At 40.1% G+C, this 25,939-nt stretch overlaps 1 protein-coding gene across 1 annotated transcript in view; it reads right to left on the bottom strand.

Annotated features, from left to right (window-relative positions):
- Positions 1–18,971, bottom strand: part of LOC113084791 (neurexin-2-like) — a 42,670-nt gene extending 23,699 nt beyond the window's left edge. The window contains exon 1 of the mRNA XM_026254963.1: positions 17,702–18,971. Within this exon, the coding sequence (XP_026110748.1) occupies positions 17,702–18,413 (712 nt within the window). The 5' untranslated portion in view covers positions 18,414–18,971. The remainder of the gene's footprint in view (positions 1–17,701) is intronic.
- Between the last annotated feature and the right edge of the window lie 6,968 nt (positions 18,972–25,939).

Genomic DNA, 25,939 nt, shown 5'->3' with positions numbered 1-25,939 from the left:
ATCTATCAATGGCTGTAAGTGTCCCATCATTTCCATCAGTCAGATTACAGAGGGTTTGTTTTTGACTCACAAACACTCAACTCAGAGCACACTGGAAACATTAATGGAAAAATAATCTTTGATCAGAATTCATAAAAATATATATATATATTTTCATTGATAATTAGGCCACTTAGATTGGAATATTTGAATTGGTCCACAAAATCTGTTTGGTGGTGGTTGATGTGAGCGTTTGAGAAGCTGTGATGTCATGAAAACACCTGCGAGTGTCTGTGTCCACCGTCTTCATCATCTTCACCATCACCACACATGCTCTGATGGCATGACTGAAGGTCAAAGTGTCTCACTAACGTTTACTACGTTTGTAATAAAGCTCACAGACGGCAAATATATTCATTATAAAACTATTCCTGCAAAACCGTAAACATGCCAGAGACCTGTGAAAGGACCAATGACAGGCTGTAAACTGTTTCACTTTCTTCTAAACAACCTTGTCTCACAGTTTGCTGTAAATGTGATTATGGTGAGAGATGTTAATAAAACTATAATTGTAACTGCAGCTTCACACCAAAACAAAGCATTTTCACACACACTTCAGACTGAAAAAACACCCCTGAGATTCACGATGGAGCGAGTCTCAAGAACACAAACCATCTGCGACTGCATCCATTTACACCAGTTTGTACTTTGTTTTTAAAAGCAAAAGTGTTTTTTAAAGCGACGTTCATCTGAGCTCGGCTCTCCGGGTGAAATGCTCATTGCGAGACGTCACAAATTAAAAAAATGACCTCTATTTCTGAAAATGCGGCAGTGCTGGTGAACTCTTTCCCCAAGGAGCAATTCATCTGAGATTTTCACAAAACACACTAACCCATAAAACAACAAAGAGGGAAAAAATCTGCAGTTTACTGAAAAATGTTACTGGACAAAAAGAATATGTGAGGGTGATGGTGTGTGAATCTAACATTGATCGCACAAGCTCTCTAGTAGAGTCCAGTTTACTTGCTCTGAGAGGAAAGACGAATGGCTTTGGTCAAAGGTCTAGTTTACAGGTCGCTCTGGGCTTCAATCTTATGGCCACACCTCTGTGGGCGTGTATTAGAGGAGGCCACACCCCTCCATCACAATCTTGTCAGCTTAATGAATCCCTCAGCCACTAACACATTTCTCCACCTCACTCTCCTGACTGATTTCACTCTGCTATAACTCTCTCCATCATCACGTGTGTGTTCAGGGTTGGAGGGCAGATGATCCCACTGTGATCCATGTGATTCGCATTACATCTGCTGTTTCTCTCTTTACTTCCATTGCCAGCTCATCCGGCTTTTCTTCTTCCGTTCCTTACACCCCTTTCACGTTATCTTCCTCTCTGCTCCCTCTAGCTTTCCTTTTCTCACCTACGTTGAAGGTTCTCACCTCGCTCACTCTCAGCTTTAGTTTCAGTGTAAGCATCTTTACTGGCATTACCAAAACTGTTTAATCTGCACACTGAGAGAACAGGGTTGGGTGTCATTTGAATTACAGCGATTCCGAGTCTGCCCATACACTCCAGTTTGTAACAATTCCCAGGTTGTAAAAACAAAATGTAAAAAATAAAGTCAAACATTAAGATATCAGGTACAGAAACTGAAATCCAATGTAAAATGTTGAAATTTCTCACCTGTGAGACAAATAAAGGTTGATCTAATCTAATCTAATCTAATCTAAAAAAAAAAAATCAAAATTTTTATCCTTATTAAAGTTACAAAAGCAGACAATGAGAGGATGCAACATTACCAAAGATAATGTGAGAAATGCATGTTGAAGAGGACGAGACACAGCTGCAGCAGCGGCTCCGGATATTACACAATCAATGAAGAGAGACGGACACACAGACAGACAGACGGGTTAGCGTATCACTTGTTAACAGATGTGACAGATTTTCTATACCTTAAGTCGCTTTAACTCACAGACTCTCTCTCTCTCTCTCTCTCTCTCTCTGTCTGTCTGTAATAATGGTTCTGTTCCTCCTCGTTTAATTTGCTAAATAAATGTACTTTCCTATAGTAGCGTGTCTGCTGTGCTCTGGAGGACAGTATTAAACCCAGAATAAAACACAAAGCAGACAATAAAGCGAAACACAGAGAAAAGAGATGAGACGAGTTCCAAATGCCATCATTACAGTAGTTTAATGAAATGATGAGAAGCTGAAGGAGTGATTAAAGTCTCTGGACCGCTTTTATTCTCCAGTCGCTCGCTGCACGGTTGCTTTCAAATGCAAATATGTACAAAGCATCTAAAACAGGCTATTTGAACCCCAGAGAAGAACAAAATGTCAAATGTACTTAAAGTCAGCCACACTGCTAAACAAACACAGACTGATTAACACTCGAGAGCCTGACTATAGTTTAACACATGACCCTCACACACACTGTACATGCTAAACACACTAATGCTGCAGTGAGACCAATGTCTGCACATCTCAGGTACATCACTCTCTGAACACAGCATGCACAGTTTAATAACCCTAAAGCCCCATTCCAACAGGATTTGTTGTTGGCGCCTGTACTGCGTTTGAGCTCAGTCACTATATTCTTTTTATCGACTATCGACCATCTTTTTCCGTTTATATATCCTCTATTGTATTCTACAAAAAAAAACAAACAATCAGAGTGCCTCCTTATCAATAGTTTCATTTTGAGCTCCTGGGTCCACTATTAGCTTATTGAGAATGAGGAGTTGTCGTCATAGCAGAGAGCCCCTCCCCTCGATATCACAGTCTCCGCCATGTTGGCAGGACACCGACGGTGTGTTGTTAACTCGGTAGTAGAGGAGGTTCTCGCAATTCTGCACTGTTTTACCATGCCTGGAAGTTACTGCTGCGTTAAAAACTGCTCCAGTACCTCTCACGATACATACGGGAAACATAGGAACAATGGAATGCAGTTTTTTTAGGTTACACCAAGATTAAAATGATGGACTATCATACGAGTGGCACAGAGACCTGGACCATTTACCTCCACGCACATACATGCACATTGTGAATAAAGTAAGTTTATTCACATGCGTTTTAGCGTGTTGTAATTACATTGCATTTAGCAGACACTTCTTGACCAAAATGACAGAGTAACTTAAATAACTGCGACTGTTTTGTAAACTAAGATTGTAAACAAAGAGATGTTCAATGTACACAAATGTTTCCAACATATTTTGATGTATGCTAAAGCTGTGTATGCTTAGTTATGATTTGATTTTAACCCAATGACACATACTGTACCAGGTTTTTGTGTTGGGGGCTGCAAAGTGGACAAACCAGTTCTGGGTTAGCTAGGGTAGTTAAATGTGTGATTGCGAGATGTAAATGTTCTGGTTAGATTAAAGTCATTAACAGCGTGAATGCAAGGTGACTTACACCGTAAACAAGATAATTCACAATATCCATATGTGTTCACGTAGGTAAATGGTCCAGGTCTCTGTGCCGCTGCAGGGAGCTCATATGGGTCGATAATTTGGATGCCTGAGAGCTTCTCCAAATACTGCTGTATTGCGCTTGGTCTGAGCTTGTTCCTGTAAGGTCCACTTTCTTTCACCTCAACTTTTTGCATTGTTTTACTTTATCCCTTTTCTTTCTCCTATTCGTAGATCCGTCTCTGTTTTGCCGACATAATGCATAAAAAATTAAAGAGCTCTGGAATGTTTAGTGGCGCCTCTGTGAAGTTCTGAAGGCATTGCCCCTGGCTACCGATAGCGTGTCCTACCATCATGGCCAACCGGAACAGACCCCTCCCAAATCAACCCAAATCGACACGTGACTCCTCACTCTCAATAGCCCATTAGCATCAGCGGCGTGGTTGCTGCTAACTGCGCTTACACTGCTAATACTCTATTCACACACATTACCACTGCTGTACTCACTGTTACTTGCTTTAATGGCGGATGAATGTCTCCACTCTGTGCAGCTCGAGCTCGAGGCCGTGGGGAAGCAGATTCGCGACCTGGAAGAGAGGCAGGCCCAGCTGAGAGAGCGGAGAGCCGCGCTGGAATCATCCCGGGCTGACGCTCACAAGTCCGGGGTAAGTATACAGCGTGCTGTTAACAGTCCCACCACGTCTACTCCGTGTGTTTCTCTGCGCAGGCCCGGTGCACCCAGGACGCGATCTTCCCAGATGTCCTTCACTGCGACGCCGGGACACCACGGACTCTGGGTGCATCCACAGCGGAGGACGCGAGCCGGGTCCCGGGCGACTACTTCTCCCCCTCCTGCCTTCGAGCTCTCCATCCAGAACCGCTTCGCTCCCCTCCGCGAGACAGGACGCGACGCTGTAATCATCGGAGACTCCATCGTCCGACACGTAAGTGCTACGTTAGCCGAAGGTAAAGTGCACACTCATTGTTTGCCTGGTGCTCGTGTTCTCGATGTTTCTGCGCAGATACCCGCGATCCTGAAGGACGGCGAGAGCCCCAGAGCGGTCGTGCTTCACGCCGGGGTTAACGACACCACGCTGCGGCAGACGGAGACGCTGAAGAGGGACTTCAGGAGCCTGATCGAGACGGTTCGCAGCACGACGCCCGCGGCGACGATCGTCATGTCAGGACCACTGCCCACGTATCGACGAGGACACGAAAGGTTCAGTAGACTTTTTGCTTTAAATGAATGGTTGTTGTCATGGTGTAAAGAACAGAAACTGCTATTTGTTAATAACTGGAATCTTTTCTGGGAGCGTCCTAGACTGTTTCGCGCTGATGGATTACACCCCAGTCGAGTCGGCGCGGAGCTTCTCTCTGACAACATCTCCAGGACACTTCGCTCCATGTGACTAGTAACACAATTCTCAAATAAGCATTATGATGAGTTTTGTTGCACCCGCTTAAATGATAAAAGTACTTGCACTGTACAATATATTAAGACTGTGTCTGTTCTCCGAATAGTGAGGTCAAAATATAATGTAGGATCTAGAAAAAATCGCAATTAAACCAGAAAAATGTAAAGTAAATGAACAAAATTTTTTTTTTAAGTTTGGGCTTATAAATATTAGAGCACTCACACCCAAAGCAGTTATTGTTAATGAAATGATCACAGATAATAGTTTTGATTTACTCTGCTTGACTGAAACCTGGCTAAAACCAAATGATTATTTTGGTCTAAATGAGTCTACTCCACCAAACTACTGTTATAAGCATGAGCCTCGTCAGACTGGTCAACAATATATAGTGATATTCTCAATGTTACCCAGAAAACAGGATACAGGTTTAACTCTTTTGAAATACTTCTGCTAAATGTTACTCTGTCAGACATGCAAAAGAAATCTAATGTATCTCTTGCTCTGGCTACTGTGTATAGACCACCAGGGCAATACACAATATTCACGTTGATAATGCAAATGATACATTAGGACTTGCGTTTACTGACCTAATAAACTCCTTTGGAGTCAAGCAAAATGTCACCGGGCCCACTCATCATTTTAATCATACACTAGATTTAATTATATCGCATGGAATCGATCTTACTATTATAGATATTGTACCTCAAAGTGATGATATTACAGACCATTTCCTTGTATCGTGCATGCTGCGTATAACTGATATTAACTATATGTCGCAACGTTACCGTCTGGGCAGAACTATTGTTCCAGCCACCAAAGAAAGATTCGCAAATAACCTGCCTGATCTATCTCAACTGCTATTTGTACCCAAAAATACACACGAATTAGACGAAATTATTGACAACATGGGCACTATTTTCTCTAATACATTAGAAGCTGTTGCCCCCATCAAATTGAAAAAGGTTAGAGAAAAACGTACTGTACCATGGTATAACAGTAATACTCACTCTCTCAAGAAAGTAACTCGTAGTCTTGAACGCAAATGGAGAAAAACTAACTTAGAAGTTTTTAGAATTGCATGGAAAAACAGTATGTCCAGCTATAGACAGGCTCTAAAAACTGCTAGGGCAGAGCATATACACAAACTCATAGAAAATAACCAAAACAATCCAAGGTTTTTATTTAGCACAGTGGCTAAGTTAACAAATTACCAGACGCCACCTGATTCAAATATTCCACCAACGTTAAATAGTAATGACTTTATGAATTTCTTCACTGATAAAATAGATAACATTAGAAATACAATAAGGAATGTAGATTCTACAGCATCTAACACTTCAGTTTCATCCATCGCACCCAAAGATAAACTGCAGTGCTTTACAACCATAGGACAGGAAGAGCTAAATAAACTTATCACTGTATCTAAACCAACAACATGTTTATTAGATCCTGTACCCTCTAAATTACTGAAAGAGCTGTTACCTGTAGCCGAAGAACCGCTTCTCAATATCATAAACTCGTCGTTATCTTTAGGACACGTCCCAAAACCATTCAAGCTGGCGGTTATCAAGCCTCTTATTAAGAAACCAAAACTAGATCCTAGTGTACTGGCAAATTATAGGCCTATCTCAAATCTTCCATTTATGTCTAAAATTGTAGAAAAAGTTGTGTCTGCTCAATTGAGCTCCTTCCTGCATAAAAATGATATGAAACCAAATTTTACATTTAGTAATGATGTCTCTGTGTGTTTCTCTGTTTCTGCTGGATCTTCATCCTGTGGTAACTAGGATTTACACAAGCTCCAGTCTGGATCCAGAACACCTGAGAAGAGATGATGCTGACCCTCAGAGGACCTCAGATGATGCTAACCCTGAGTTAGTGGTGGAAATTAGGATTCTTTCAAGAGATTAGTTCATTTTCAGTTCGTTCACCAAAATGATTCGTTCACTGATTCGTTCAGTGACCATTTCTTTGTATTACACAAAATATGCCAGCAGGTGGAGAAAAAGAGTGTCTTATGTGTTATGTCTTAAGTCAATGAACGTATTCAATTGTTATAAAACTGATTTGGATTTATTAATATGTGTGTATGAACGCATTCAATATATAAAGACTAATTAAGTTGTTTAGATGAAAAAGCACAAGGTTTTCTTGGTTAAGTAACATTAAAATTTTTTGGTCTGACAGTTCGTACTGAATATTATATATTCACATTCATAAATCGGGGATTAAACACGGAGTTATGTTCTGTATGCTAAATATGAAAACAAGCGTATATGTGCACAGTACCTATAACTGCAATTTGCATTTTGTGAGATTGACATGCTAAATGGCCAACTGACCCGGTTTACTCTTCTACTAAATTCATTTAGTTCACTAACGAGATAAGCTATATACCAATTCATTGGAGTCACGACTTGGGTACCAGCTCAGTCATTTCGTTCACGAACGACATCTCTAGAGCTCAATCAGACTCATATGAAACTCGTTCAGTGAAGGGAGTATTTGTTTACTACATTCAACAAATCACGTTTCATCACATGTTATACTCGAAGGCTATTGGCTCGAGGTTGAGTAACTCTTTGACAGGATGAACTGCAGTGAGTGATTTTCTTTCATTTTCTTGGATTAACATTAGAGCAGCCAGCAGCTAAATTAGGCGCGGTCACTTTAAGAGACGATGAACGCATCCAATATAATACACATCCCATTTTTTATAACAGTTAACAGAGCTACCCGGTTCACCAAGCTGTGCATGCGCTGCTAATAGCGCCGCGCTGCTGTAGAGGAAGGAACTTCAGTTAACGAAAAATATGAGTCAGTGGATTACGTAAATGAGAACGAAGATTCGTTCCAAAAGAATGATTCTTTCACAAACGACACATCACTACCCTGGATCAACAAACAGAATTAACAAAGTGTGACTGCATCATATAATAATTATTAATTATTAATAATATTAATAATGTTCATCGTCTGGCTGACTACATCTTGTTTTAATTTTTCTAAAAATCCTGTCATACGTGCACAAACTGACAGTCACGCTACTACTAAATATTGTAGAAACATAATTTCTAATTTCTATCTTTCTAAGTTGTTTTGTAACTGTTTGTATTGTAAAAAGCGCTATACAAATAAACTTGAATTGAATTGAATTGAATTGAATATATTCAGTATATATGAATATATATATCCAGTTCTTGTAGTTCTTTAGTCCTCGACACTGAATGTGTGAAGTAGCACAATCAGTCATTTATTACCAGGAGAATCTTTAAACAGATGGTGAGAATCACAGATGCTGCAGATACTATAAAGAAGATCCTCTGAGTGTGTGTGTGTGTGTGTGTGTATGGATATAAAGACCACACTAGAAGCCCAGACGGAGGCTGAGGGCTGATTGAATCTGCTGGGATCGATAAGTGCGAGGTAAATAAGGCCTCCCTCTGCGGTCAGACTGCTTAACGAAGCCCTGCACTCGTCAGGTGTGTTCAGATAAAGACAACACCAGCCAGCCCAACATCTGTTCTCTGACGGAGGCGATATATTACATCCCACTGCTGGAGAGCAGAGAGGTGGAGCGACCAGCAGGGGTCTGCTAAACATCACACCCCCTCACCTGATCACCTGACACACACACACATGCACACACACACACAAACACACACACACACACACACATATCCACACACATGCACACACACATGCATACACATGCACTCAGACACACATACTTGCATTTGTTTATGGGAACTCTCCAGAGGCGTAATGGTTTTTATACTGTACAAACAGTTCTTTTTCTTATCACCCTACACCTACTGTAAACCTACTCTTAGATTAGATATTGGTCTAAAATTGCTCAAAATGATGTTTTCAAGATTGGTCTTTTTCAGGAGGGTCTTAACAACTGCAGTTTTTAGGGAGTTTGGAAATGTCCCAGAAAGAAGTGAGGCATTCACCACTTCTAAGAGATCTGCTTCTAAGCAGTTAAGCACACTTTTGAAGAAAGATGTGGGAAGTGTGTCAAGATAGCAGGTTGACGATTTTAGGTGCTGCACTATGTCTTCCAGAATTTTGCTGTCAATTGTTTCAAAAATAGACATAGTATCTTTTTGATATTTTGGCCGAATCTGTCTGACCTCTGCATTACTTGAGGATGTGCTAATCGCCTTCCTGATATTGAGGATCTTCTCAAAAGAAGGAAGCAAACTCATTGCATTTGCTGTCTGATAGCATTTCACTGGGAATCTGACTTGGGGGGTTTGTCAGTCTCTCAACAGTGGCAAAAAGAGTACGAGTGTTATTTAAGTTACTGTTTATAAGGTTTGAGAAGAAATTCTGTCTAGCTGCGGCTAGCTTCACATTAAAAGCATGAAGGATGTCTTCATACATGCTATAGTGAATTTCAAGTTTCGTCTTCCTCCACATCCGCTCGGGTTTTCTGCATTGTCTTTTCATAGTCTGAACTTCTGTTGATCTTCTCCAAACTGATTTCTGTCTGTTTGTTTCTTACTGACTATTATTGGTGCAATATCATCAATAACATTCTTAACTTTTGAGTTGGAGGAATCAAGGAGAATATCAGAGTCTGCAGAAATGCTTGGTGTTAAAGATATAGCCTCCATAAATAGTACACTTGTGTTCTCGTTAATGCATCTCCTTCTGACAGAGACAGATGCAAAAGTTAATTTAAGTAATTCAACTCAAACTAATTTATTAAATACAGTGCACACAGACTGAAGTAGTTTAAGTCTTTGGTTATTTTAATTGTGATGATTTTGGCTCACATTTTACAAAAACCCACCAATTCTCAACAAATTAGAATATGGTGACATGCCAATCAGCTAATCAATCAAAACACCTGCAAAGGTTTCCTGAGCCTTCATATTGGTCTCTCAGTTTGGTTCACTAGGCTACACAATCATGAGGAAGTCAGAGACCAAACAAGAAGCAGATCTCTTAGAAGTGGTGAATGCCTCACTTCTTTCTGGGACATTTCCAAACTCCTTAAAAACTGCAGTTGTTAAGACCCTCCTGAAAAAGAGAAATCTTGATAACATCATTTTGAGCAATTTTAGACCAATATCTAATCTTCCTTTTATAGGCAAAATTATAGAAACAGTAGTTTTTAATCAGCTGTACAAATACTTAAACTCAAATGGATACCAGGACAATTTTCAATCTGGTTTCACAGCACAGAGACAGCACTCATTAAGATAATAAATGATATTCACTTAAATTGTGACTCTGGCAAAATATCGGATGAGCTGAAGGACACTGAAGGACACTGTCAAAGAAACCTGTGCTTCAGACCACCTCAGCAGAGCCACAAACTGATCCATGCCACGCTGAACTGAGGCAGTAATTAAAGCACAAGGAGCCCCGACCAAGTACTGAGTACATGTACAGTAAAATACTTTCCAGAAGGACAACAATTCACTAAAAACTAAAAATGTGTAAAAAATTAATAAAATAAAATTATTGGTCTTATGAAGTATTCTAATTTGTTGAGATTTGAATTGGTGGGTTTTTGTTAAATGTGAGCCAAAATCATCACAATTAAAAAGACTTAAACTACTTCAGTCTGTGTGCACTGTATTTATTTAATACATGAGTTTCACAATTTGAGTTGAATTACTGAAATAAATGAACTTTTCAATGACATTCTAATTTATTGAGATGCACCTGTATAATTATAATCCCTGCCTCCAGTTCACTCAAGCATTTAAGATGAAATGTCACACGCAAAGCATTCTGGGAAACAGTATCCCATGTAGTGTCTTTAGATGCATACAACAAATTTCTGCAAATATAGCAAATGGAATGGAAATGGAAATTATTTTATTTGAAACAGGGACAAAGCACAAATAAGCATTAAACTTGTTAAACAAGAGAATATGTCTTGGGCCAGGTTATAGCAACAATTGCTAATTTCCACCTGTAGACCCTGGGTATGACAAATTAAAAAAAATATATATAACAATTTTAAATTTCACAGAATTATGGATAAAATGATGTCCATTGAGATTACAAACAAACAAGTTTGTAAATAACAGAACCAGGGAGGCCATCAACCCATTTATATCGAAATATATCGAAGCATTCCATTCATACAGAAAATTCACATACTATTCTCATTAAACACACAGCATACTGCGATATAGTAGGAGTTGTATGGTTGTATGCCATTCTGAACACAGATTATGTACTTATTTCAGTGTACTTGAGTTATATTTATCAGATTTAGGCAAATATAGTAGGTCATCCAGGTATTCAATGCATAAAAAAATTTGGTAACACTTTAGAATAAGGTTCGATTAGTTAATGTTAGTTAACTACTTTCGTTAACATGAACTAAGCAAGAACAATCCTTCTACAGCATTTATAAGTCTTAGTTCATGTTAATTTCAACATTTACTAATGCATTATTTAAATCAAAAGTTGTGCTTGTTAACATTAGTTAATGCACTGTGAATTACCATGAACTAACAATGAATAACTGTATTTTCATTAACTAACATTAACAAAGATGAATAAATACAGTAATAAATGTATTATTCATTGTTTGTTCATGTTAATAAATACATTAACTAACATTAACTAATGGAACCTTATTCTAAAGTGTTACCAAAAATGTGTATACTCTTCACAGCATACAGTACATACTGGATACTACAGAAATAGTCAGAGTAGTATGAAAGTAATAAGTAGTTTGAAAAAAGCCCCAGTCTCTAGATTTAGATGAATATTCCCTGTGGATTGTGGGTAATTGAGTCTAGTACAGCGTGCGACCCTTATATAAATACCAACTGTAAAGTTGTAAGTCAGCTAAATGGATAAATCTAATATTAGTCTGTTTCTGTCTTATTGCGAGGTCACCGTAACTGACCCCAACTGAGTCTGGTTTCTCCCAAGGTTTTTTTCTCCATTCTGTCACCGATGGAGTTTCGGTTCCTTGCCGCTGTCGCCTCTGGCTTGCTTAGTTGGGGTCACTTAATTTACGGTGATTGGTCAAACACAGTTCCTGCTTTGTTTGTAAGTGTGTGTTTGTGCATCAGGTGAACACACAGGCTTCATAGAGCGTAAGTGGATGAACAGGTGAGTGTGTATCCGTGTTTGTGTGTTTCTGTGTGTGAGTGTGTTTGTTTGCATGTGTCTGTTTGAGTATGTGTGTGTGTGTGTGTGTGTGAAAGAGAGAGTGTGTATGTGTGTGTGTGTGTGAGTGTGTCTGTCTGAGTATGTGTTTGTGAGTGTGTGTGTGTGTGTGTGTGTGTGTGTGAGTGTGTCTGTCTGAGTATGTGTTTGTGAGTGTGTGTGTGTGTGTGTGTGTATAATGACATGGGTATGACACAGGTATTACAAGGAGAGCGTGACTTATGAGCACATAACCCATGTCCCCATTTCTCAAAACACTTATAAATCATACAGAATGAGTTTTTTTGAGAAAGTAAAAATGCACAAAGTTTCCTGTGAGGGTTAGGGTTAGGTGTAGGGTTGGTGAAGGGACATAGAATATACAGTTTGTACAGTATAAAAACCATTACACCTATGGGATGAACACACTTTACACAAAAACAAACGTGTGTGTGTGTGTGTCTGTGTGCGTGTTTGAGAGAGAGAGAGAGAGAGAGAGAGAGAGAGAGAGAGAGAGAGTGTGTGTGTGTGTGTGTGTGTTTGAGAGAGAGAGAGAGAGAGAGAGAGAGAGAGAGTGCGTGTGTGTGTGTGGGGTTGTGGTTGAGTAAGTAATTATCTCAGTGATGTATTACTGTCCTAAATGTCCTCCATACTTTGGTGTCTTTGTAAACTGGTGCTGGAGTCTCACCAATCCATGAAGACAAAATGAGCCATTTGAATGCACTAAAATGTGTGTGTGTGTGTGTGTGTCTGTCTGTATGTGTGTGTGTGTGTGTCTGTATGTGTGTGTGTGTTTGTGTGTGTGTGTGTGTGTGTGTGTTTGTGTGTGTGTGTGTGTGTGTGTGTGTGTGTGTGTGTGTGTGTGTGTGTGTACATTCAACACCAGCAATGGCTGAGCACCAGCTATACTTATAATATTTACATTAAGAGGCACATTTTAGTTTCACTCGTCGTCATGTAGATGTTTAACACAGCCATCTGCCAGTAATTTACACCAGAGACGTTTGCTCATAAACCCGCTCTAATCCAATCAGCATGAGTGACTGCACATGGCTCGTGTCGTTTAACTGATCGCTCTTAATGTGCACCCTTAATCTCTCGCCCTCCTGCTCCACGCAGATCTGATTTTACATCTGTAATTACAGAAATAGGCCTGAGATTCTCACGTCTGACAGGCTGAAATACACATGAAACGACATTAAACAGTCCCTGCATCATTACAGGGCTCAGGGCAACTGAAAATCATTCAATCCATAATCTAATGCTCTTGATTTCAAAAACAGCTGGATGGAACAGAATGCACAATACGTTTTAAAATACTGACTATTTTCAAGACAATTCTTCTGAGAGGGTTTAACTCAGCAAACAGAGAACAACTAATTATTGCAGCGCTGAACAATAGTGAGATCAAAATAAGCACTTCGAAATAAGGTTCAATTCATTAACACTAGTTAATTAAGTATCGTGAACTAACACTGAACAACCATTTTTTACAGCATTTACTTAAAAAAAAACATAGAACAATGAAATTTAAAAGGATGAGAATCAATTGCCACTGAAAAACTCAGATCACCCAGATGGTGGATCAGCACCTAGAAAGGACCTCTACATCCCTGAAAGACAGCGGAGACCAGGACAACTAGAGCCCAGATACAGATCCCCTGTAAAGACCTTGTCTCAGAGGAGCACCAGGACAAGACCACAGGAAACAGATGATTCTTCTGCACAATCTGACTTTGCTGCAGTCTGGAATTGAACTACTGGTTTCATCTGGTCAGAGGAGAACTGACCCCAACTGAGTCTGGTTTCTCCCAAGGTTTTTTTCTCCATTCTGTCACCGATGGAGTTTCGGTTCCTTGCCGCTGTCGCCTCTGGCTTGCTTAGTTGGGGTCACTTCATCTACAGCGATATCATTGACTTGATTGCAAATAAATGCACAGACACTATTTAAACTGAACAGAGATGACATCACTGAATTCAATGATGAACTGCCTTTAACTATCATTCTGCATTATTGACACACTGTTTTCATAATGAATGTTGTTCAGTTGCTTTGACACTGTATTGTTAATGGCACTATATAAATAAAGGTGACTTGATACTATTTTATACTAATGGCCTAAGACTTCTGAACAGTCCTGTACATTAGATAAAATGGAGCACTTGCACATCTTTATACCCCATCTAACCCTGACTGTGAAACACTAGACTGCCCTGCTAGGGAAACAAAACTAATGCAGAAACTAATACAGAACTCAGACAACGACTGCCGCGTCCATTTAATGAGATTATTCCTGCTGTGTCATTCACAGAAAGTCAGAGCGAATAAATCAAGTTTCTGCCCACAAGCCTCTTTACATTTTCTCAAACATGTCGACATGGAGTGAAGGCAAACACATCTCAATTGCCTTTTCTCAAAAGCACAAACTTTTCCTGCAGTCACAGAGGTGCTGCATTGGTATGCTGTGCTCAGTTTAGCCAAGAGCCAAGCAGTATCAAACTCTCCGTGACCTCCCACTTGCATCCCAACACAGAAGAGAGAAAATACTGAAAAAACAATGGCAAAAGGAGAGCACGATCTCAGTTTGAATCTCATTTGAAAGCTAATAAAGACTTTGAATGGTCCAACAGAAGCAGCACAAGCATCCCATCACCTCCCCCCCCAAAGGATCTGAACATACACATACATTTGCATAGTGCATAGGTTTGCAATGCAAGCCCCATTTGTCAAGTTGATGACCCCTTTGAGAAATTATACAAATATAAGAGATACGATTATTTTTAAGTACTGCCCTTCAGAAACTATATAAGCTGCAGTAGTGGTCAAAATTTTACATACGCTTTACATTTGCAAAATGTTATTTATTTTATTAAAATAACTGGGATCATACAAAGTGCATATTATTTTTTATTTAGTACTGACCTGAATATATATATATATATAAAAAAAAAAAAAATTTTGTGCATAAAATACATTTACGAATAGTCCACTAGAGAAAATAATTGTATGTATTCAGCTATAAATTGACAGAATACGATACCTTATACATTAATATACATCTGCATTTGCATAACATGTTGTGCTTAGTACAGTTTTGATCACTATTGGGTCATTCTGTGCCAAATAATTTTTTTAAAATATTTTATCCATATTTTTTCTGAAGAAAAATAAACAAGTATGAAAAAAAAGAAAAAAAAAAAGAAATGAGTCTGGAACCACTGGTTGAGTTGACAAAGAATGACTCTATTGGTCTTAAATGTGGTTAAACAGTTAAAATAGTGAAGCTGCCATAATTCAGAAATGTAACCAACAGAAAGACAGGAAAGGAAAGTCTGGAGGAAAGTGTAATGGATGAGTGTAGACAAGTATAAATGGATCTCGCTCGAGAAACTGAATTGCTTTCTGAAACTGAAGACAGCAGCGACTGGGAGAGAACTGAATGAAACTCACTTTAGAAAAGAACAAAGTATAAAAAGCAGTGATTCATCTCTTTTAGATCCTTAATTGTCTAAAGGGCAAAACACAAACTGGTCAGAAACGTCCATTCAGAACAGCAACAGAGAGACTGAGAAAGTCCAACCCAACCATCAATACACCCTTTATGAGAGTTCTTGACCTGGGATGAATTTCCCAAAAGCTTCATAAGCCTAAGAAGATCGTAAAAACGACTGTACGACTGATCTTAATAGAGTAATCATAAAGCCCAGTAAAATAGAAATACACACCTAAATTAAATGACTGAACAACAACAACAAAAAATATATAGTAATTAATAAAATAATGTAGGAAATATACTTCAAAATTATACACTGATAATCTATCAATGACTTGCTGACTTGCACGGAAACCAGCAACCTATTGGACCCAAAAATAACGTCTCCTCTCTCTCTATATAATATATCTCTCTCTCTCTCTCTCTCTCTCTCTATATATATATATATAATAATTATTCTTATTATTATTATGTGAAGTATAAGATTATATGTATAATGCAATATAATATGATTATATTATATTATATTATATTATATTATATTATATTATATTATATTATATTATATTATATTATATTATATTATATTATATTATATCTGAGTTGTCTGGAACACAACATTAGGTAAACATTTTAATAACCGAGCGTGAACTACAGTTATGAATCATTCTAAGGTGATATTTCAGCACTTCACAAACGGATAGCGACTCCTAAGTAGTACTTAATGCACGGCTACATTTTTGGTAAACGCACGTGAAACAATAATGAATGATCCCAAATTGACGCATAGAAAACGCTCTTCAATCATTTATAAGATCAAACGTTATTGGGAAACCCAGCCCTGCACATTAACGGTGTCTTTGAAGTCTTGAATTTGAGGCTATAAATTTTGTTGTCAAGTGTTGTGGATTCTTGAACCGGATTATGCCACAAATGTGACTTTAAAGACTTACTCGTTGTTTTGACTTAAATCTACACTAACTGTGCATTCAAACCAGACGTGACTTGCGTGAATAAATTGCGCTATGTATGCATAGTTGCACACTTGAACATTTGAGTTTATTCACTTCATTTACGTGTGAAGTTCACTTCACAAAAGACGTGAATTCGCTTCATGGGAGGGCTTCTGATTGGTTGAGTTCACAATAGTTCTCTATTTATTTGGATAATTTTCTAAATGATACTGTTATCGTGTCATGAAATGTAGTTTTAAAAGTATTTGAGTTGAGAATGTAGTTGTTTTAAACTCAAATATGCGGTTTATTTATAAAGACAGTGCCTTTTAAAAATGTGTTTCGCCGATTTAAGAGAGGGTCAGCGGGAGCTCAGTTCTCATGTTACCGACGAGAGCATTTGTGAATCAGCTAGTCCTTCGGACATTTGCCACCGGCTCTGATGTCTCTTTAGTGGGTAAACATAAAATATATTTCGTTTTTGGAAAATCTAACAGGAAATCTTTGGTCTAATATTATGTTAAAATGAAAATAAAAATAAAAAGAGACAATACTGTTTGATATAATATTTTGTTTCATAGTAATGCAGGCAGGCTATATAGGCCTACACATTTCCCTGAACAACATTTCTGCGGCTATTAATGTTTGTTAATGAAAACTAAAGGAGACAGTGGTGTTTTTGTTCAAGTTTAGATTGTTATAGTTTTCAAATGATAAATGGAGCCACTGTTTCTATAGAAGTACAAAGAATTACATGCAGCTCTGGGTATCCATATACAGCGACAATGATTTTGTCCTCAATTGTTGTTTTGGATTTCTACCATCGCTAGGTACATCATAATCACATCACTACTAGAGCAAGCTCCTGATTGGTTACCGTGACACAAATTTTCTCCAAAGTTCAGATTTTTCAGGTGGTATTTTTGGACATTGGATTTCATGAACATTGATCTTTACACTGTGTGGAATGAACATTCAGCATCTCTATCATTGTTGTCATTCTTGTACTGTTTATGGAGGGGTTTGAAAGATAAAAAGAGGTAAATGAATGAGAAGCATTTATTTATTGTTTTATTTATAGATCACCTGTTTTGGTCAATGCCTGCACTATATGGAGCTAATTGCCTTATTGATTTGTATTCTCTTGTGCTTTAGACAAAATCTAGTCAGGGGTTCCCTCCCTATGAAACAGATTTATAAACGCTTTTGTGAGAGTTAGATAGCGGCTATACTGTAGTATGACCATTACAACATAATTCCCCTAGATTCCTCCAAACATTGGTTAACACAGAAAGCAGAACCGGGACCAGTTTCCTCTTACCTTCTTTGCAGTATTTCCCTCGGAAGCGTGTGTGAGAGCAGTCGCAGTAGACCTCGCCGAATTGGATGGTGCAGTATCCCCCGTTGAAGCAGGGGTTCTGCTTGACGCACAGATACTCCAGATCGTTATGAATGCCGTTGTTGTTGAGTAGAGTGGGAGGCATCTCCCCTACCTTCAGATTGGAGATCAAACCCATGAACGGAGGCTCGTACTTCACTGTGCTTGAAGTAAGGGCGGACAGACGGATGTCCGGCGGGATGCCCCCCACGAACAGGTCGCTGACGACCGCCATCTCCTTGCGCTTGGAACGCACCTCCGCGACTTTGGTTTCCCCGTCCACCATCAGCACGGTCTCACGGTAGTTTCGGGTGAGCAGTACCATGTGCCAGCGGTCATCGTTGACACGGGTCTCCATCTGCAGGGTGGCGGGTTCGGCGCAGTGGATGGCAAATCGCAGCTGTAGGTGTCCACCACTGATGAGTAGCTCCAGGAAGTCACAGTTCCCACCATCATCCACGTACAGAACCAGCGCCTTGCTCACATTGGTCTTGAGGCTAAAGCTGAGTTCCCCGATCGAGCCAGCCTCCCAACGGGCATAACGTGCCCACTGCCCCGGGGCGCCGCCAAACTCCAGGGCCCCGGCTGATATAAGGAATCCCGCCAACAGAATCGGCCACAGGGGCCAGAGAGTTGACCAACACCCTGACTTCATTTCACCCACCCTGATGATACAAGATCAAAAACCTGCTCTTGGAAGAGGCTGTGGGAGCAGTCTCAAAGTGCAGAGTTTCTCTTTGACTTTGCTTAAGAGGAGGAGCTGAATTCCCAGAGCTGCCAGATCAGCACAGGTACCTTCTGCCAGACAGTCCGTTGTTCACTCCGTTTCTCACTCTTTCTTGGCCTGTCTCCCCTTTTATCCAGACTCTATCTGTAGTCTCTCCATTGGTCAGTGCAGGCAGGGGGTGATGAGGGATAGATAGGAATTGCTGCTTTTTATCCCCAGCTTGGTTGTCAATTTAACTTTTCTTTGGAATGCTTCAAATTTGAGATTTCACAGCAATATGATTCTTGGGACTGAGGTTTCCTTCAAGGCTGATGTTTCTAAATAAGACGGAGAGGCATGATGCAGCTATCCTGTGGACCACAGGTGATGGTCATGGCTGAGTCTTTATCTGTGATTCATTTGTCCATTGTTCTTCCAAATTGTCTCATCCAACATGAGGAATCATGGCAGGAACACTCTACTGGCCTCCATATTCCGGCATTCTCTGGGCCTACAAGACAAAAGGAACATTTGGTTAGCAACAGCAACATAAATACAACCTTACTAAATATATCCAGACATAAGGTTTTGAGAGGGTTATTCATTGACAAACAATGTCCACACCTCTGCACAGCAGAAAGTGCCTGTGGTGTTTCAGATTTAATCAGGCATTTCTGTTCAGTGTGAAAATGATCTGCTGCATGCTAAATCACACAGGCAACTTCAGAAAGTTTGCAATGCTGCCCTTTGTCAGACTAGTGTGAAACAGATTTAAAACACACAGCTCTGAGAGAGAAAAAACAATACAAAGCATACAAATGCTCAGCATGACCTGTATGGTGATAGTCAACTTTGTTGAAATTGGCAGAAATTGAGTGTCCCCAACTAAAGCCTGTGTTATACTTATAGTAAACTATAGCTAGTCTGCTATAGACCGCCAGGTAGGCACGAGGTGAAAATTGTCATCAGAGATGACCACGTGCCTCCCATTTTTTGACCGCGCTGACAAGTACACATTGTCAGTAGGCTTCAAAAGCACCAATGCAAATGTGCAGGCTGTGTGAAGAAGCCTGTTGCTACTTGAACCTGATTAATCCGTCAATAAAACAATATAAAAACAGCCAGATGTGCAGTAATTCTGGGCAATTGCGGAGCGTACCATCAGTGCACGCTTTCAGTAGTATAAATACAAGTAGTCCGCATCCGAGCTGACCATGTATCCGGATTTCTCTTGCAGAAAGAATAACACATGCTTAAGCAAGCCAGAGGCGACAGCGGCAAGGAACCGAAACTCCATCGGTGACAGAATGGAGAAAAAACCTTGGGAGAAACCAGACTCAGTTGGGGGGTCAGTTCTCCTCTGACCAGACGAAACCAGCATGACGTGGCTCCACATACTGTATCATCTCTCATTATGCTGATGTATCTTAATGAAGATCTGTGTTGAACACTGATGTTTATACTTCGGCGCTGCTCTAATCTCATCTGAAACAAAATGGAGACGCTGTCTGGATAGGCTGATTGCTGCTCTTGACCTGTTGGCCTTCACGAAGATCTGCCCATTATTTCAGAAGAGAGAATTTAACTGCCTGCATGAAGCGCTCACAATTAAACACTTGTCTAGCTTCACCGGGTCTCTCGGCTTAGCAGATCAGAGGACGGTGAACAATTCCTCAAACCTTAACTGCTTGTGTTCCTCCTTATTAGTAAGTCACTGTGAATAACAGCATCTGCCACATGAATAACTGTAAAATGTAAATGCTTATCTTCACTGAATTAGACCACGCCCATCCCCTTAACCACACCCATTTCCTCTATTTCAAGTCATTTCAGCCAATGGGATGTGCACAAATTGCTAAACAGGCACAATATGCTGATGCTATTCTTCAATCAGATACAAGTGGGTGTGATATTATTCTAAAAGATTGTCCTCACGTATCAGAGATCATGCATACAGCAGAGTTCAATATGATTTCAGCTAATAGATCCTAAAGTTTTCTGTTAGTGTAAAAATGAATTATAAATGCTGCGAATGAGAATGTTAATATTGAAGGACCACACTGAATAAATCTGTCAGCAGAACTCAAAGCCATGTTTAATGCTTAGCCATTTATTAAAGGGTCAGTGATTGCAAGATGATGATAATAAGCCTCTTCATGTGTATGAATATATAATGTCCACTTCAGAAACAGCAAAGCACTTATTCAACATCCACGTGCCCCTTGGGTCACACCACCAAGTGTGTGTGTGTGTGTGTGTGAGAGAGAGCCAGATGTGCTAGTTGAATACAGTGTTGGCAGCACTAGGACAAGTGTTAATGCTTTTGCACTTGGGTATGTTTGTGTGTGCATGTGAAACTTGAACATGATCTTTCTGGCCTTTTTTTGGTTAGTTGGTCTGGTTCTTTCAGGAACATCTTTCTGTGACTGCCATCAGGTGCATGTGCACTAGCCAGAGTGTTGTGTTGACCTCTGACCCCTAACCCTGTTGTGCTGTTTTACTGCCGAGAGAGGAGAGTTGTTTTTTCCATTTCTTTTTTTTTCCTTTTTTTTAACTTATGTAGTTTTGCACCATTTTCTTTTTACGCCAGTTTAATTAAACACATGCACATGCTTTGGCAATATGTACATAATAGTTTGTGTATATATCTGAATCTGCATGTCTGTCATACAGCATCACATGAACAGAAGCATCATTTAGCAAACTGATGCTTATAAATCATGTTTTCTGTGATTCTCGGCTGTGTGTCTGTCACTGATGCCCTCCGAAGTCATTCCTCTGTCAAACACAAGACAAGCAGCTCTAACATCATCATGGCACTTTATTAGCTTAGTTTAAATATCACCTCATTAAAATTCAAATCTCCTAGAACAGGCATCTGGCGCGGCATTCACATAGTTAAACTGACATTCATTTACAGCGAGGAAACTCCCCAGAGATCTCAGTGTTACACGTGCTGCAGGTGTTAGAGCTGAACTCTCCGTCTGACTTCATGTCATTTCAAGCCTGTTCGCTTCAGTGTGTCTACGCAGATTTACAAAGACTTGAGCCACACACCTCCAGTGAGCAGCCAAAAGAGCTTCAAGTAGATGAAGAAAAACCCTGGAAGGAAGCGAGAATCTTCCTCCTCGGGCTGAAACAGAAAACCACCTGATCCAGACTAACACAACAACACTGCTAAAGAATTATCTGACACAGTTTATGAGCTTCATCAGACTCTGATTCAATCAAGTCTAATTTCTGGGATTTCATTATGAGAAAACAAAGTCAACTGCTGTCATCCATTTAAACAGAGACAGTCTTCCAGAAATTGTTCTGAACAAGAATAAGATTCAATGTGGACCAGAGAAATCCACTATTCTGGCTTTCAAATGCGCAGTTTTCCCCAGTGTGCCATGAAGTGGTTTCCATGCGTGTCTGTGAAAGAGAATGAACACACATAGATCGTCAGTGAAGGGCAATTCAGCCCAAACCGTCTGCACTACACCATTCTGGATTACCCACTTAAAGTGTCAAAAAGCAATTTGCCTCCCACACACCAAGAGCCTCAAATCTGCACCTTATTAGAGCAGCTGGACTCCCAGACGGACTGGGACGAGAGACTGAGGCACAGGAAGAGGAAACGTGAGCAGGAGAATGTGACTGGTATGAGTGGGACTCTGGGATGAGCTGCCAATCCATTTATCAAATCAATGACATGTGCCAATTAATCAGTTAAAACACTCTAGTGAAAGACATTCAAAGACATTCAAAGTCATTGAAGAAAACAATAAGGGTGTTTATTTTCCATATACAGTTAGTTTCTCATTAATGATCATCAGTCAGTCAAAGACCTTCAGTCTGCTGTGATCAGATCAATATATCAGATGTTGGTTCAGTCTGATTCTACATTAATAGCATGTGTTATTGTTAAACAGTCGAGTCTAATTCAAGTTTATTTGTATAGCGCTTTTTACGATACAAATTATTGCAAAGCAACTTTACAGAAAATTAAGTTTCTAGAATATTTAGTAGTAGATTATAAGTGGTGACTGTCAGTTTAAGTGCATATGGCAGAAAATTTTTGGAAAAATTAATACAAGACATATCAGGCAGACGATGAACACTATTAATAGCAATTATTATATGATGCAATCACACTCGTAGCAATATTTAGTTGTGGTAGAGTGTAAGAGACTCTTCTCAAATGCAGCTTTACACAAAATCATGATGTTAATTCCTTTGTGTCTTATGGTCACATTTAACTAGGTGATAATTTGGTCTACATCTTGCAACAATAGAAGCAATCCAATGATTGAGAATCTGCTATAGAGTGTATATTGCTCCATATACTGTGTGTACTGAGGATCAATTCAGCTTCATCTCGAGAGCGGTGATAACACAGTGTGACATCATCAGCTGCTCGTCACAAACACTGACAGCTGTCACTCTGAACACTCCAGTGGGGTGACAGATTGCATTCTGGGATTTGAAGTCATACAGGGTCTGGCTGGAAGCAAAGGTGTGTTTGTGCCTGTTCTCTTCCTCTGATCCTTCAGGAGCTCAAAACTCTCGAGTGCAACTGAGTGACACTTAAACACTAGATCCACACACATTCAAAACATTTTTCACAACATTTAACTTTATGAATTAAGACTTCTGCTCTGCTCTTTAAGACCCACAGAAAATCTGTTTGTTTTACTGTATTAAATAAATATAATTAGACTTAATAGATATAATTTGACTTGAAAAAAAAGTGTTTTTGTAGTAAAAGTGTTTCAGTAGAATCGTGAACAGATGCCTGTAACACAATGTCGCCCGCTGTGCTAACGCCGCTATAAAACCCTGAGCTCCAGCACAACGCATCACTTCCTGTCAGAGATGGAGGAGCAGCATGAAGGTCAGAGGCGTAACACTGCAGCGCTTCCAGTGATAAGACACTCCCCGGTGTATCTCTCATCACAGCGCTGATAAGACGCTCTAGGGCACTACACAGGGGACGAGCAGGGCACACGCCGTTATCTGCACTCAAACTCAGGGCGTTTGGGTGGGATCGCTACAGTTTCCTGATCTGAGGTCAGCTGTGGGATGTGTAGGACAGACGGCCTGCGTGTGACACGCTATAAATGCTGATCTCAGGTCAAGTCAAAAAGATTCCCATGCGGTTCAATCATGTGCAGCTCCACAGGGCTTCAGTGCCGCTCATATCCTCACAGCAGTCAACTCACCTTTATTTCTACAGTGCTTTATACAGTACAGATCATGTCAAACCTGGCTCGTGTTAAACAGGAAAACAGTGTTTCAATAATGCATAAAATAGGATCAATCATAGGAGAACAGAAAAACATTTACATGTCTGCTTCATACAGATGAAACCATAAAAAAATAAAATAAAAAAAATCACATGAAAACAGATAAATATTGAAACCCTTTCAGCATTACGCCTGTAGGTTTAGCCTCAAGCTAATGATATGTTTAGGTGTGTGCTTAACAAACATGCTAATTGACATATGTTATGTTTTGTGCTAACGGCGATCTGTCGTCCAGCAGCAGAGGAACATGCGCTTTCGGACAGACACTAAACATTAACCTCCTGCATCTGTTCATCTCTGGTGAGAGATGCCCGCACAAACACATCTGCTCCATGAGAACGTGACACCAAGCTCACTTATTAACTCAATTTCACACTTGATGAGGGAATATTCCAGATGAATCCTTAAGTGTCAGATTAATATTTATCTTCTCAAAGCTGGTGATGCCAGATTCATTATTGAATCACTCTCCTGATCTATCTGGTCGAACCGGTTTGCAGATTCATTCAGACAGTTCATTTATGCACTGGACTGGTTTTTCACACTGAAATAACCAGATATTTTATAAGAACGAAAATAAAAAAAGACATTTATCTACAATCCAGTGTAGGAAACAAAACTGCCAAATGTCTTCTATCATTTTCCTGTGTTGAAGCGTCTGTTTATTGCACATGCAGCTTGTGAATGACAGGTATTTATATCCAAATCAGCATAAATAAATAAAAAAGAGTATCACTATATGGGCTCTTATTTGATGGACCATGCTTACTGCTAAAGATTTGTTTGACTTTTATATTTATGGGATTCGAGACATGATGTTGATAACTGGAAGTATTTTTCAAAATACAACATTTGCAATCTAAATCCAACCGCTTGACCACACAGAACATGTTTATGGAGAGACGCTACTGTTTCTCCAAAGCCCTGGGAAGAAGCGTTTCATAAAGCATCATGTTCTCTGATCTCATTCATCTTCATCCAGTGGATTTGCTCAGAATACGGATGTTTCTGGCAGACAGACAGATCTGCTTCAGCTGCATATGAATGCACAAGCGTTATGGTTCGCTCACGCGACTAAGGTTTCCTGCAGATTCCTGCCGCTCACATCGTCCCTCGGAGCCGCGGTGAGGCTCGTCCTCTCATCAGGCCGCCAGGCGCCTCTCCAGCGATATAATCAGTTCTGCCATATGGCGCTCGGAGAGAAACGCACTGGGCGGAAGTTAAATGCGCTTGAGTGAATGTGGCTAATCACGGCTGTAAATCTGGGCTAGCGTCTCATGCTAAACAGATGAAGCTCAGTCCCGCCGTGAGGCAGCACTCACATTCATTACCCTCGAGCACCGCCTGCACCTTTCCACTTTATTTTCTCATATTTTTCTTCTCTTCTCGCTCACATTCTGTCTCTCAAGTCAAATATGTTTATCCAATCAGCACTGATTACTTCTGCTGTTAATAAAGCCTATTTGAGGCGGTTTTGATTAGCCAATCAAACACAGCACGTCTCCTCCTAATGGTGCTGTGTTCCTGTTTGATTTCCACACAGAGCGACGCCTCTGCTGTGTTGTGACGTTGATGCTGAGCCACAGAGCTAGTGTGTGCTTCCTGTTCAACAACACACTCACAATGACTATGAGCTGGTAGATGCTTTAGCTTTAGCACTGCTAATTATTGTTTGCATGACATTCCAAAACTACAAAGGTATTGCAATACCCTGTTTTTATTTTATTTTATTTTTTTAAGTATGATTCCTCATGTTACCAGCAGTGGCGGACTGTCCATCGGAGCACCGGGACATTTCCCCGTGGCCTGACGGTCATTCTGGTCTGCGGCTGCCGCTGTGCAGTCGATCAGGCTGACGTGCGATAGGCTGGTATGACGCTCTTATGAATGTACGAATCAAGTGATCGCGGAGTGAAAATGACAGCACCACATGACCAAACATCAGCAAAGCACTGCCGAATCGGCTATATCCAGAGGCAGGCTTTATCTTAAAAATCACGCAAAAAAATGGAGCGTAAACACAAAGGAGGAGCAGAGAGGGAACGTATATAAATGAGAAAAGCCCCGGCCACAGACGCAGCAAATTGCTGCAAAATCCCAGCCATGTTCGCCAGTGAGGGAGCAGGTCGGTCAGAATTACATTTATATTTACTACGGATTGGACGGTTGACTGAAAAAACCAAA

The sequence above is a fragment of the Carassius auratus genome, unplaced genomic scaffold, assembly GCF_003368295.1.
Source record: "Carassius auratus strain Wakin unplaced genomic scaffold, ASM336829v1 scaf_tig00040645, whole genome shotgun sequence".
Taxonomy (NCBI): Eukaryota; Metazoa; Chordata; class Actinopteri; order Cypriniformes; family Cyprinidae; genus Carassius; species Carassius auratus.
Note: the sequence above shows the minus strand (reverse complement) of the source record. Positions and strands in the feature narration are given on the sequence as shown.